At 39.5% G+C, this 15,909-nt stretch overlaps 1 protein-coding gene across 2 annotated transcripts in view; it reads right to left on the bottom strand.

The window, feature by feature from the left end:
• Window positions 1-15,909, bottom strand: part of Snurf (SNRPN upstream open reading frame) — a 125,304-nt gene that overhangs the window by 12,702 nt on the left and 96,693 nt on the right. The window contains exon 1 of one of the 2 annotated variants that reach the window (XM_085841689.1): window positions 1,497-1,556. The exons of the other annotated variant lie outside the window; for it this stretch is intronic. Coding sequence (XP_085697815.1) covers window positions 1,497-1,537 — 41 coding nt within the window. The 5' untranslated portion in view covers window positions 1,538-1,556. Of the gene's footprint in view, window positions 1-1,496; window positions 1,557-15,909 lie in introns of those variants that run through there. 2 annotated transcript variants of the gene reach the window in all.

Raw genomic sequence — 15,909 nt, 5'->3', positions numbered from 1 at the left:
CTGGGGTTAACATATGCACAAGACTACACAGGTTCAAGCCAGATGGGTTCCCAGTGCTTAGTCAGAGAAATGCACAGTGGCTCCCACCAACTAGCTATTTGCAACTGATGTCCACTTGCAAAGGGAAATTAGTTTTCTCCAAAATAATGTCTATGGCCATTTTACTTGTACTTTAGACTTTCTGTTTTTTTTTTCACATCCTATTTTTTCTTCCCTTGGACGTAAAGCAAAAAAATCAGTGAAGATGGAGAAAGTAAGTTAGAAGTGAGATAGTATGTATTTCTCTTCTCTTTGAGATATATGAAAACATGGTCAAAAAATGACATATGGGGGATAATGTCTTGGGAAAAATCTAAGAGATGCTCCAGAAAAAAAAAAAAAAAAAGACTGGCTAAAGCAGACAAATTGCTTTTCTGGATTCATTCATAGGTAAATGTGGTGAGAATTGTACTGAGCCTTGAATGCCTCAGGAAAAAGCTACTATAAAGCCAAATGTTAAACTAGTGAGCTTCTGAAAGGTTTTAAAGCCTAGGCAGCAGTTTACAGACAATATGAATGCTAAATAATGCATATGATAGATTTAACTTTGAGGCTGGGTGTAGGAGTACTTGCCGTTAATCCTAGGTGATAAGAACAGAGTGTAATCTTTGTGACTTAAAGCATAGCCTGGCCTATGTAGTGTGCTCCAGGTCAGCAAGTGCTTCATAACAAGACCCTTTACAATTTTTTAATTTTTTTTTTTTTTTTAAGTCAGGTATGATGGATCTCTTTAAGTTTGAGTCTAGTCTGATCTACAGAGTGAGTTTCAGGAAAGCCATGGCTTATACAGAGAAACTCTATGTCAAAAACAAACAAACAGAAAAATCTTCAAACTTCTTTTTAGCCAGGCATTGGCGTCTCATGCCTTTAATCTCAGTACTAAGAGGCAGATGCTTTTATGGATCTCGAAGTTCCAGAACAGATTGGTCTACAGAGTGAGTTCCAGGTTAGCCAGGGCTACACAGAGAAACCCTGTCTCTGAAAAAAACAAACAAACAAACAAACAAAAAAAAAACCAAAATACCCACTACCCCACACACCTTTTTAAAATGAGATTAAGTTTGTCTTATGGGTAAACAATTATCTCCCCTGGAGTGTTGTGTACCTTTCTCCCCTGCACCAAGATAAACTAGGGCAGATGTCATTTTCCCAGTCTTATGACTGTCAGCAGTCTGTGTGCAGTCTGTTTTATCAATGGCACAGCAAGTGTTATGGTACTTCTCTGGAGTATATAAGAACTCTGGAACTTGCTTGATGGGCTTGCCTGGCTAGAGAGTATCTGTGATGGTTTAAGTGAGAAATGTTCCCCACATATTCTGGTATTTGAATAGTTGGTCCCCAGGTGATGGTTCTATTTAGTGAAGTTTAAGTGGTGTAGCCTTCCTGGAAAAAGTAAAACACAAAGAGAGGGTGTTGAGGTTTTTTTTAAACAAACAAACAAACAAACAAAAACAAACCTGTGCAGTTTCCAGTTTGCTCTCTTTGCTTGCTGCTTCATTTAAAGGTGTGAACATTCAGCTTCCTATACCAGCCACCTCTACTGAATAGAAAATTAAAGTTTATCAACACACAAAAAAATGACTATTTAAGGAGGTATAATGCTAACAAATCTGCTAAGAAAACTGTTGGGCAAAGATGCTATCATAATGTGTTGAACAAATATAGATAATTTGCATATAAAATAAGATCTCTCTTGGTCTCTCTCTCATCTCCTTCTTCTCTTTCTCTCTCCCCAGAAAGATGGATCAATATGTTAATATGCAGTCTCAAGAACCTATAGAAGGACCAGGTGGTGGTGGCACACACCTTTATTCCCAGCACTTGGGAAGCAGAGGCAGGTGGATTTCTTGGTTTGAGGCCAGCCTGGTCTACAGAATGAGTGCAGGACAGCCAGGGCTATACAAAGAAACCCTGTCTCTAAACACAAAAAAACAAAGAACCTATAGAAGGAGAGAACAAACTCTGACAATTGTCCTCTGACTTCACATGGATAGTGTAGGTATGTAAGTACACAAGCATACACACACACACACACACACATACACACACAAACACAAATAACATAATCATATTTTTGAAGATATATATATATATATGTACATACACATACACACACACATATATATACATATATATATATATATATATACACACACACACACACACACACACATAGTTTGAATAAAAAATGGTCCCCATATATAGGCTCATAGAGTTGCATAGGAGGTGTGGCTTTGGTGGAGTAGGTGTAGCCTTGTTGGGAGATGTGTTTTACTGGTTATAGGCTTTGAGGTTTCAGATGCCCAAGACAGGCCCAGTGTCACTGTCTCTTCCTGCTGCCTACCTATCTAGATGTGGAACTCTCAGCTACCTCTTCAGCACCATGTCTACCTGCATGCTGCCATGCTTTCCACTACACTGATAATGGACTAAAGATATCACGGTTATCCAGTCCCAACTAAATGTCTTCTTTTATAAGAGTTGCTGTGGTCATGGTGTTTTTTCACAGTAATAGAAACCCCATCTGAGACAGAGATTAGTATCACAGACTGAAGTAATTCTGTGATAAGCCAGACCATGTTATTTTATTTTGAGGAATGTGAACTTTGGTACTTTGCATAAGAAAACCAGTGGAATTCTTTAAGTACAGCTTAATAAGTCATAATAGTAGAAGCAGGGCAGGCAGTTATAATAAGTGTGACTTGAACATTGGGGGCCTGGATCAAGAGGTTTCAGAGAAGAATATTAATACACGCCCTAGAGGCTGTTCTTGTGATATTCTGGTTAAGTGGCTGCTTTTTGCCCTGCAAAAGTCTTCCTCGGGCTATGTTGAAGTATAATTGATAAACAGCTTGGGACATGCCAAATGGAATGTTCTTTGGTAGAGGACATTTCAGAACAACCTAGTATTTTGTTTGTGTTATTTGGTTACTGGTGGCCAGTATTTATAGATTTGTAGTGAAAAGGCATAAACTGAGCAAGAATATAAAATATCTAGTTTGAAGAGAAAAGGGGCACCAGGAAAAAGTTTAAAGAAAAGCCCAAAGCACAATGGAACAAAAAAGGTGTGGTGACTTCAGGTCAAGACTTTGCCTAGATAAACTTCTAGTTTGTGAAAAGGAATTTAAAAACATTTTAGGTACAGGTATGCTGGTACACAGTTTTAATCCCAGAACTTAGAAGGCAGAGATTGGTAAATCTCTAGGTTCAATGTCAGCATGGCCTGGAAAGTAAGATAGAGGACAGCCAAACTTAGGCAATAAAGGAAACTATCAAAAATAGAAAGCTGATAAAGATGTAATTAGAGCAAGGGGCCACATTCCTGCCCAAAAAGCAGCTGTATTTGAGTTCTTTGGCCATATAACAGGGCTCCAGACCTTAGTAGGCCTCCAGACATTAGCACAACTGACACCATATCATATCGTTCATGCTGCAAAAAGTAGGCAGCACCTGCCAATACTAAAGCAATGTTGTTTTGTTTTGTTTGGTTTTGTTTTGTTTTGTTTTGTTTTGTTTTGTTTTGTTTTGTTTTGTTTCAAGACAGGTTTCTCTGTATATCCCTGGCTATCCTGGAACTTACTTTTTTTAAAAGCTTATCTTAAGGAAGGCTCAGGGCTATGTTGGGATCTTGAATTCCCCAAGTAGTCCCTGGTTGGTTAATAAAAACTTTCTATCAGCTTAAGCTCATGTCTAAGCAGTTTTCTTTGGTGAGAGACCTACCACATTTCTGGAGGTTCCACCAAAACCTCAGAGACCAAACCTCAAGACACCGTGTATCTCAGAATCACTTGGAGGGATGTGATGGCCAAGGGACTTCTAGGAGGTACAGAGCCTGAGATGTTCCAGGTCCATGGGGCTCTGTTTGATCAAATGCTGTCTAATTCCTTAGAGATGTCTGATACCTCTAAGGTTTCTAAATTAGAAAGTCATCTGGTCTTTTACCTCCAGAGGTAAGTCTGGTTAAGGCACCTTCTGTTTGGGCACATAGGAGAGGTCAGACAAGGATGCTGATCCAATGTGCAGGATCCATATGAACTTCACTAGAAGCTACTGTCTGCTCAGGTGTATGAAAGTGTGTTAGCCACTTCCTGGTTATCTTTTTTGTGTCTGTGTGTGTTTTTGTCAGTTCTTTTTCCCTCTATTAACCTCTCACTTAAGACCTGTGTCCCATCCTGTTGGGGACCTGAATCCTTTTGCCCCTCCCCCTCCCATGTGACCCAGAAAAACCTAAAAAAAAAAAATCCTCCGTTTGTCCCACTCCTAGAGCAGGAGCACTTGCTTTTTTTAGTTGCTTGAATCCTGCTCACATGGTTGGTTTCAGTGTGGAGGAGGGGAGAAGCCAGGTGACTAATTCAGGGCCCCATGTCCTCAAGGCACAATGCATACAGGATGAGGAAAATAATTTCCTCAGGTGAGAATTCCCTCTGTACCAGTCATTTCTTCTCTAAGCAACCCTAGGGAAGGGGAAAATTCCTCAGGGCGGAGTTTGAAGGAAAAGACAAAGTTCCACCCCTTTTCTCTTTTATGACTGCTGTCACTGTTTCAATCAATGATCCATAAAAACACAGCACTAAAGAAAAGGAACAAAAATGTGTATGGGCTAGGCAGCAGAATCACTGTCAGACAACACAGCCTAGACAAAAGGGACTTCCCCTTCTGTAAAACCCTGACTAAGGAGACTTTATCTAATTCTCAGTGGTACTTTTTAGAAAGACAGCTGCAAAACAGGTTTCTTTTGTCACCCAGTTAGCCAAAGATATTATAAAAATGTTATAAAAGTAAAGAAAAATAAAAATCTTACCAGGCCCCAATTGTTGGAAGTAGCTCAAAGAGCATTCAACAGCTGAGAGCTGATTGGGACAAGACCTTTGAGATAGACTGAGATATATTGTCCCTTTTTCTGATGAGACTCAGACTTACAAATAACCAGGAAATTTTTGGTGTCTCACTCTCTGTCAGCATAAACCAATACCTCAGGACTGGACCAACACCAAGATCTTATAATTGTTCAACTAACTGGTTCTTCTACTTCCATTCAGATAGAACAATACCCATTGTCCCTGGAAACAACAGGGGAAATTGTAGTCCAAATTGCCTGGATTGAACAGTCAGGCATCCTGGTGCCCTGCCAGTCATCAAGAAATATGCTTTTCCTGCCTGTGAAGTAACCTAAGACTCCTGATTTCCATGAAACGGATTATTTAACAACAACAAAAAACAAAAAAACCCAAAAAGCAAAAAACCAAAAAACAGATGTACACTGTCTTGGACCTGAAAGATATGCTCTTTAGTTCCCACTGGCAGAAGCAAATCAACCCATCTTTTATTATAAAAGGATGGACTCAGTGGGAGGTCAGAGTGGGAACAAACCTAAACCAGGTTGCTCCAGGATTTAAACACACTAAATGCAGACTTTCTGCCCTTCCATCAGAGGTTTCCTGGGAAATACATTTTAAAAGGATCACTGAGGAACTGCTGCAAGAGTTACAGATCTTTTTTTTTTTTTTTTTTGGTTTTTCGAGACAGGGTTTCTCTGTGTAGCCTTGGCTGTCCTGGAACTCACTTTGTAGACCAGGCTGGCCTCGAACTCAGAAATCCGCCTGCCTCTGCCTCCCAAGTGCTGGGATTAAAGGCGTGCGCCACCACGCCCGGCTAAGAGTTACAGATCTTATATTACAGAATGCAGGATAAGAAAGCCCAGCTTTATAGAAGACCATCTACTTGGGCTACCAGCTGAAGGAAGGCAAAAGGAGCCTGTCTCAGAGTAGCAGAGGCTATCCTTCATATCTGAACTCCAAAGACTAAAAGACAAGTTTGAGAGATTGAGGCTTGAGAGACAGGTGCAGCAGATAATGCTGTTTCTGAATGCCACAGTTTGAGATAATAGCAAGCCCATTATATATCAGCACAGGGGAGTAGAGCACTAAGCCCAGAATTTGGACTAAGACTAAATAAAACATGAAAGAGTTTTGGTTTTTTGGTTTGGTTTGGGTTGGGTTTTGTTGTTATTTGGGTTTTTGTTTGTTTTGGGTTTGGGTTTGGCTTTTTTTTGTTTTGTTTTGTTTTCTTTTTTTCATTTATTTATTTATTTTGTTTTGTTGTTTGTTTGTTTGTTTGTTTGTTTGTTTGTTTCAAGACAGGGTTTCTCTGGATAGCCCTGGCTGTCCTGGAACTCACTCTGTAGACCAGGCTGGCCTTGAACTCAGAAATCTGCCTGCCTCTGCCTCTCAAGTGATAGGACTAAAGGCGTGTGCCACCATTGCCCAGCCACACAAAAGGATTTAATCCAAAATTTGGGGCCATGTGACATAACTTTGAAATGATTGTATCCTGTAGTCACAGGATGGCCCCACCTGTCTAAGAGCTGTGACAACTACTATTTTCTTTAATAAAAGAAAGCAAAAAAGTTCTGAGTAAAACTCTTATACTCACAATACTCTCCTCTGAAAAGTATCAGAATGCTGGCTGTCTAATGACTGTGTGACGCAGTACCAAGCTCTACTTCTGGCTCATCCTTGAGACTTGTTCGAGAAACACACCATTATCAATCCCAATACCCTCTTGTATGATGATCAACCCATAAGTGCTCATGTGTAACTCTTACAAAATAAAAGGCAAAATCAGATACATGGGAACTTTAATAGTTACTTCAACTGAAATGATTTGGACCCAAGTTAGGTAACTCATGTGGAGTCCACAAAATTTCTGAGTTGCTCACTCCAAGGTATGTTATCCACAGACTGAACTGCCTAGCATAGAATGTCTCAGCCAGATGCCAATTTGTACTCAAGTGAATTCTAAATAAAAAACTCTTATGTAGGAAGGGGTCCAATAGGGAGACCAACACCCCCATAATCTCTGGAAAATACCAACTTCATCAAGATGCAGCTTACTGGAGGAAGATAAAAGTGTTTGCTACATTTTTTTTTTTTTTTTTTTTGGTTTTTCAAGTGTAGCCTTGGTTGTCCTGGAACTCACTCTGTAGACCAGGCTGGCCTTGAACTCAGAAATCTGCCTGCCTCTATCTTCCAGATGCTGGGATTACAGGCATGCACCACCATGCCCGGCTTGTTTGCTACATTTTATAGATACCTTTTCCTGTTGTGTAGAAGTGTTCCTCACCTGGACTAAAACTGCTCAAATAGTAGCTAAGAAGCTCCTCCAGGAACTGGTCCCCTTATTTGGACTCCTTTTAGCAATGGGTTTTCATAGTCAAATCCTCTTGATTAATAGCTAGGTTTTAGACATAGAATGAAAACTCTATTGTGCATATAGACCTCAGAGTTCTGGCCAGATTTAAAAAAAAAATACCAACAAGACATTAAAAGAAACAACAAACCTATCATGAAAGGATGGATAGGCCTCCTTCCTTTGTTTTGCTTCAGTCTACTGTATCCATATAGAGAGGGATTTACCCTATGAAATTCAGTTTGTGAGTCCTTCCCCACTGCTTCCTATGCTCAGAGACCAGCAATTGGCAAAACTCTCTAACTATTAATTTCTTAAGTCATTAGAGACACTCTAACCCTCCATAAAGACTATCTATTCAAGAGAGCTAGCTGACCTCTGAGTGTCTACTATCAGTTTCCCCTTGTCCAGTCTAATACTACTGTGTCAGGCAAGTAGCCAAAAGTGCACAGAAATCAACTTTAAAGGATTCTTTACAGTAATTCTCTCCATTCTTATTGTGAAGACAGCTGGCATTAAACCATGGATCCACTTTATCCAAGTCAAGATAACAGAAGCCACAGATACCATTGCCAAATAAACTGTTTCTAGGTAGTTCCCACTGGGTCCTATTGGGCCCCAGGCCCTTCCACTCTCTGCTCCTCTACCTCCTCCTGAAACATGTGTTTTGTATGAATAGAGAATTGGGACATAGGGATTTCCATTACAAAAATTGGGTATGTAAAACTAACACTTCCTAAAGAAAATTCTTAAAAGATTCTGGCCTTTGGAAACAGAAAACAAACAAACAAATGGGAATCAGACTCTATGATACAGAAAGGACTCCTGGGAGTGGACATAATTATTCCTAGCCAAAAATAAGCAAGGTGTGCTGGTTATGCTGAGACAGCCTTCCCATGTAGTACTTAAGTATGGGAACTAACCAGATTGTCAATCTATTGACAAATGAAAGTCAGGTGACTATAGACAGCCCAAAGTAATGTTAGAGGACTTAAAAGAAACAAAAAACTTGCATTATATATAAAACGTTTAGTCTAGGCATTTCCCTTCTTTTGATGACTGCTATTCTGCTTTTGGGTTAATTTATTTTGACAACCACAGTATTACTGGGCCTCTGATAATAACTACCCTGATTATATGTACTAATGGTTTGACTAATGCTTTCCAAACTAAATAGATACATTAAGCAGCTTCTATTAAAAGTTTCAGTTGATGAATCAAAACAATAGTTAAATCCTCTGCCAGAGATAATTCTACAAAATTGGACAGACTTAGACTTCTCAAGAGATAAAAGAAAGATTAAATTAACAATGAAGGCCTGAAAATTACACTATAGCAAAATGAGTCTATAATTTGACTTGTTCACTAAGACAAGTGGGAAATATAACAGGGATCCAGGCCTTATTAGGCCTCTAAAACATAGCACAACTGACTCCATGATGAAAGTAACATTCAGTGTGTAAAACTCAGCATGTAGACAGCATCTGCCAAAATGAAAAAAAAAAAAAAAGCCATTATCCATTAAATCCATATAGTCCTGGCAAAGTCTCAAAATGCACCAACTTTGCACTTTAGCTTTTGTAGTTCTGCTTCTGGCTATTGTTTGCATTAACTGAAATATGTCAACCCAGAAAATGATTTTTTGTTGTTGTTTTTTTTTTTTTTCCTGCTTAAATGTTCATTCTGAGAAAGGTTCAGGGTAACACTGGGATCCTCAAGACCCAGTATAGTCACTGGTTGGCTAGTAAAGACTTTCTATTGGGTCAAATCCATCTCTGAATAGTCCTCCCTTGTGAATACCCCACAACAGGCCATGTGGTTCTGGCTTTAGAATCAAGGTTAAAAGAAAGATCTTAGGAAAACACTCTTTGCACCTATGCAAAGCCATTAAGGTCAGGTATGTGTCTGGAGTGTATTGCATGTAGGCCTAACATGGCTGTTTTTTGAAGCTGTGAAGCCTTAATTGCCATAGAGACAACAAAATTTTAAAGATACAGAACCAAGAGATACCTGCAAAGGAAAGCTGCTCACAGGCTGTGAAAGCAGCCCAACAGAGAAGAGCATGTCACTGTCAACAAAGCTAAATGAGTTGGAGGTTGCAAAAGCACTTTGACATCAGTATGAAGATGCAGAGTTTGGAGTTTGCCTAACTGGTTTTCAGCCTTGTTTCCATTCAGTATTTCTTCATAATGCTCCCTTTCCTCCATTTTGACATAGTAATGCATACCCTGTGACATTGTATATCGAAATATTTAGTCTGCTTTCTTTATGCTAATGAGATAGAGGTGCTTGTTTATTTTTACATATAAAATTAAACTAAAGCCTAGCTTAATATTTGAACCTATAAGATTCTGACATTTTCAATGCTTTTCAGTGTTGATCTATATTTTGATTATGTAATCCTCAATCCTTAAAATCAGAATTTCAGGTGGAAACACAAAGGACTTACTGTACCAAAAACATCCTGAATAATAAATTAGCAGGAAGTATCCACCATCCCATATTTCAAGTTATACTATAGAGCTAATGTAAGAAAAAAAATTAGTATGATACTGACATAAACACACTGATTAATGGAATAGAACTGAGGATTCACATATAAACCCACACTAATACAACCATGTTATTGTTCACAAAATGTAAAAACAAAAACAAAAACAAAAAAATTATGCTGGTCAAACTGCACAGAAACATATAGATGTATGAGACTATATCCTTACCTCTGACCCTGCACAAACTCAACTGCAAATAAAATGAGAACTGCAACTTAAGACCTGATATCCTGAATCTGATAGAGTAGAAAGTATGGGATACTTGAACTCACTGACATAGAAAAGCTCTACAAGTAATAAATGTGAGCTCATAAAACTAAAAAGTTTATGTATAGCAAGGATACCATCATTAAATTGAAGAAACAGCCTTTGGATTAGGGAAAAAAATCTCTATCATGTATACATTTAATAGAGAGTTTTTGGAATATACAAATCTAAAATGTAACATTAAGAAAAACAACCTTAGCCGGGCGTGGTGGCGCACGCCTTTAATCCCAGCACTCGGGAGGCAGAGGCAGGCGGATTTCTGAGTTCGAGGCCAGCCTGGTCTACAAAGTGAGTGCCAGGACAGCCAGGACTACACAGAGAAACCCTGTCTCGAAAAACCAAAAAAAAAAAAAAAAAAAAAAAAGAAAGAAAAACAACCTTGCCGGGCGTAGTGACACACACCTTTAATCCCAGCACTTGGGAGGCAGAGATAGGCGGATTTCTGAGTTCAAGGTCAGCCTGGTCTACAAAGTGAGTTCCAGGACAGCCAAGGCTACACAGAGAAACCCTGTCTCCAAAAACATAAACAAAAAACGAAACAAACAAACAAACAAACAAACAAAAACAAAGAAAAACCAACCTACTTCAAAAGGGTCTTGAGTATGTAAGTATATACATATATTCATTCAATAATAGTTATGGTGAGCCGAACGTGGTGGCGCACGCCTTTAATCCCAGCACAAGGGAGGCAGAGGCAGGCGGATCTCTGAGTTCGAGGCCAGCCTGGTCTACAAAGTGAGTGTCAGGACAGCCAGGGCTACAGAGAAACCCTGTCTCGAAAAACCAAAAAAAAAAAAAAAAAAAATAGTTATGGTGAAAGAGGCCATGGATTTCAAAGAGTTCCTAGACATTGGAAAATTGGAGGGTTTAGAAAGAGAGAGAAAATGGAGATAAATAAATTATAATCTCAAAAATTATAGAAATTTCAAACTGGGCAGTGGTGGCGCATGCCTGTAGGCCTAGCAGTTGGGAGGCAGAGGGATGTGGATTTCTGAGGTTGAAGCCAGCCTGGTCTACATAGTGAGTTCCAGGACTGCACAGAGAAAACCTGTCTCAAAAACAAAAAAAAAAAAAAAAGTAAAATAAAAAAATAAAATAAAATAATTCAAAGATGGACCTTTAAACTAAATACAAAATTCTGATTAGATGAAATACAAATGGCTGAGAAATATTTTTAAATGCATTCAACACTTACTTCTCAGGGATGAAAATGAAAAATTCTTAAGAGATTTCATCTTATATCAATGAGAATGGCTAAGATAAATATAGAAACTAAACCAATGCTCTCATAGGTACACAGAAAAAGGAACTCTGGTAGGAGTGCAAACTGGTGTATCCATTATGAAAATCAGTTCTTATCGTATAAAATAAGATAAAAATATGTTTACTACATGATCTAGCTATAACATTCTTGGTCATATATCAAAAACAACCTATATGAAACTTCTGATATCCCTGCTCATCCATATTCATTGATTTTAAATTTACAGTGCATGGGGAATGGAAAGAGTTTAGATATCTATCATTCAAGTAATAGATAATAAAAAATTTAGTATAAATGTATATAATGTACTGTTATTAAACTCATGAGAAATTGAAAATATGAAACTCATAAATGAATGGAGCTGAAAATAATTATTCTGAAGGGAGTAACAGAGAACCAGAGATATAAACTTTGCATGTTTTCTTCCTTTTGTTTTGTTTTGTTTGTTTGTTTGTTTTTGTGTGGTTTTGTTTTGTTTTGTTTTGTTTTGTTTTGTTTTGTTTTGTTTTGTTTTGGTTTGGTTTGGTTTGGTTTGGGTTGGTTTGGTTTTGGTTTTTTGAGATAGGGTTTCTCTGTAGCCCTGGCTGTCCTGGAACTCACTTTGTAGACCAGGTTGGCCTGGAAATCAGAAATCCGTTTCCCTCTGCCTCCCAAGTGCTGGGATTAAAGGCGTGTGCCACCATGTTTTCTCTTATTTGTGGGTGGTGGCTTTGAATTTTCTGAGATGTATGTTCTATTTTGAAAATCCATAAATATGGTAGTTAGTAAAGGGCAATGGAATTCAATAGAGAAGTGACAATGCAATGCAGTCGGGCTTTCTTTGGCACAACTGTTTTCAGGTGATGATTGACAGCAAGTTCTTCATATCCATAACTCTTTTTTTTTTTTTTTTTTAAGGCTGGATTTCCCATAGTAGCTGTGCCAGGCTCAGAACTTATTCAACAGAATAGGCTGGCCTCATAGACTTCCCTCTGCTTCTCCTTCCTAGCACCAGGATTAAAGCTTTTGCTGGGCGGTGGTGGCACATGCCTTTAATCCTAGCATTTGGGAGGCAGAGGCAGGTAGATTTCTGAGTTCGAGGCCCGCCTGGACTACAAAGTGAGTTCCAGGACAGCCAGGGCTATACAGAGAAACCCCGTCTCGAAAAACCAAAACAAACAAAAAAAGCTTTCTGTATCATGGCTTAGTCTGATTTCTAGAATTTGTATATTAGTCCCCAAGTTCAGTAAATATATGGGAGTTAGCTAAACAAGAAAAACAAAGCAGCTGGGCGGTGGAGGCACACACCTTTAATCTCAGCACTTGGGAGACAGAGGCAGGTGAATTTCTGAGTTTGAAGCCAGCCAGGTCTACAAAATGAGTTCTAGGACAGCCAGGGCTATAGAGAAACCCCGTCTCGAAAACAAAACAAAACAACAACAACAGCAACAACAAAAACAAAAAACAAAGCATGAGTTTTGCAACTGTTAATTTATATGGCAAGGTACATTATAAAATATAACAAATAAAGCACACTCATGAAATACACACCCTACTACTAAATTCAGAGAAAAAAATATACTTGACATGAACTATAAGATGTAGCTCATCTTCTTCTATACACTATAGTAGGAATTGCACAGATCTTTCTTCACAGATTTCAAATATGCATGGTATACCCAAGATATAAGATACAATTTGCTAAACGCATGAAACTCAAGAAGAATGAAGACCAAAGTATGGACACTGTGCCCCTTCTTAGAATTGGGAACAAAACACCCATGGAAGGAGTTACAGAGACAAAGTTCGGAGCTGTGATGAAAGGATGGACCATCTAGAGACTGCCATATCCAGGGATCCATCCCATAATCAGCTTCCAAACGCTGACACCATTGCATAAACTAGCAAGATTTTGCTGAAAGGACCCAGATATAAGCTGTCTCTTGTGAGACTATGCCTGGGCCTAGCAAACACAGAAGTGGATGGTCACAGTCAGCTATTGGATGGATCACAGGGCTCCCAATGAAGAAGCTAGAGAAAGTACCCAAGGAGCTAAAGGGATCTGCAACCCTATAGTTGGAACAACATGATGAACTAACCAGTACCCCGGAGCTCTTGTCTCTAGCTGCATAAGTATTGAAAGATGGCCTAGTCGGCCATCACTGGAAAGAGAGGCCCATTCGACTTGCAAACTTTATATGCCCCAGTACAGGGGAATGCCAGGGCCAAAAGAATGGGAATGGGTGGGTAGGGAAGTGGGGGGGGGGTATGGGGGACTTTTGGGATAGCATTGGAAATGTAATTGAGGAAAATATGTAATAAAAATAAATAAATAAATAAAAACAAATATGCATGGGGCTCTACCACCATACTAGAACGAAGCACATGTTGCCTTCCATGGCACCTATTACATAGATTTAGAACACTTCATACAGTACTAGCTCAAAACAGTCAAACAAATATATGTCAGTGGCTTTGCTCCTCTGATCTGGCCTCTGAACAGCTAATCCTGCCATGGACTAGCAACTCTTCCACTAGGATTACACAAATCCTCACCTCACTGTACTATTTCCAAAAGCAGGCCAAATTGCATCTCTTCTTGTAATCTGCTTTGTAGACACTCTGTCTTCTCCCCATTTACCACCACTAACATTGACATTTTCAGATTAGAGGATAATAATCCACCAATGAAAATATTTTCTACTGACTTTACATGAAGGAAAAGGGTGGTGGGAGGTGGCACAGAGAAGCCAGGGCAACACAGGGCAGGACAACTGAGAACCATTTATGATTTGATTCTCTAGATACAAGGAATTTAGATGTATCATTCATTTGTTTCAAAAGTGTGAGATTGCTAGTATGATTCTTGGGCTTATATGCACACATTTTGTGAGAACATAGTGTGCCAGTATTTGCTCTAAACCCAGTGATTTGAAGGAAGAAGCCACTAGACCTTAAGCATGAGAAATTCTGAGGCCTTCAGAGCAAATGAGAGGATCATGATTATAAATGGTAATTCTTAGTTTACTGCACAAAGTAGAGAGAGAGAGAAAGAGAGAGAGAGAGAGAGAGAGAGAGAGAGAGAGAGAGAGAGAGAGAGAGAGAGAGAGAGTCTGTGTGTGTAAGAGAGAAGAGGGGAGAGGAGGAAGGGAAAGGGAGAAGAAGAGAGAGAGGACTAGATTACAAATTGAATATGAAAGTGTTAAAGAGACTACTGGTTTCAAAAGGGCTTCACTGAAGCAGAGAGTCTGCTATAGATGGTGTAATCAAAAGCCCCACATGGGGCCCATGTAAGAAGCTGTATAAATATCAAGGCAGACATAAAGTTTCTCCAAGGTGGAAAGGTAGCAAATACAAATTTGGGCACTCAATCTTTTATTAGATATTTTCTTTATTTACATTTCAAATTTTATTCTCTCTGAAAACCCCCTATCTCCTCCCCTCTCCCCCTGCTCACCAACCCACCCACTTCCACTTCCCTGTCCTGGCATTCCCCTACACTGAAGCATCAAGCCTTCTCAGGACCAAGGGCCTCTCCTCCCACTGATATCCAACAAGGTGATCCTCTGCTACATATGCAGCTGGAGCCATAGGTCCCTCCATGTGTACTCTTAAAATATGGATACTTCGGTCCTTAGAATGGGGAACAATATACCCATGGGAGGAGATACAAAGTGTGGAGCAGAGACTAAAGGAATGACCATCCAGAGACTGCCCCACCTGGGGATCCATCCCATATAAAGTCATAAAACCCAGACACTGCCAGTGCCTGAAAAACACAGAGGTGCATGCTCTCAGCCAACTATTTTACTGAGCACAAGGTTCTCAATGAAGGAGCTAGGGAAAAAATGGAAGCAGATGAAGGAGCTTGCAGCCCCATAGAAGGAACAAAAATATGAACCAACCAGTACCACCAGAACTTCCAGTCAGTAAGTTTTAAGAGGGCCTTGTATCACAGTCATTAGAAACTGTTGCATACACTAGCAAGATTTTGCTGAAAGGACCCAGATATAGCTAGCTGTCTCTTGTGAGTCTATGCCGGGGCCTTGCAAACACAGAAGTGGATGCTCATAGTCAGCTATTGGACGGATCACAGGGCCCCCAATGGAGAAGCTAGAGAAAGTACCCAAGGAGCTAAAGGGATCTGCAACCCTATAGGTGGAACAACATTATGAACTAACCAGTACCCCGGAGCTCTTGACTCTAGCTGCATATGTATCAAAAGATGGCCTAGTCGGCCATCACTGGAAAGAGAGGCCCATTGGACTTGCAAATTTTATATGCCCCAGTACAGGGGAACGCCAGGGCCAAAAAGAGGGAGTGGGTGGGTAGGGGAGTCAGGGGGAGGGTAGGGGGGACTTTTGGGATAGCATTGGAAATGTTAATGAGGAAAATACCTAATAAAAAAATTAAAAAAAAAAAAGAAACAGTGAACTTTGGTATTCAGAGAATAGAAGTAGTCTGGCTTGTTGTTCAATTTAACTCAAACTATGATCAGATATGCAGAAGGAACCTCAATTGAGAAAATGGCTCATCAGATTGACCTGTAGGCAAGTTTGTGGTAGTATTTTCTTGATTAATGATTGATGCAGGAGGACTCAGGCCACTGTTTTTGCCATC

This window comes from Mus caroli, unplaced genomic scaffold, assembly GCF_978045245.1.
Source record: "Mus caroli unplaced genomic scaffold, Mus_caroli_1 scaffold_8, whole genome shotgun sequence".
NCBI lineage: Eukaryota > Metazoa > Chordata > Mammalia > Rodentia > Muridae > Mus > Mus caroli.
This window is presented reverse-complemented; position numbering and strand designations above follow the sequence as displayed.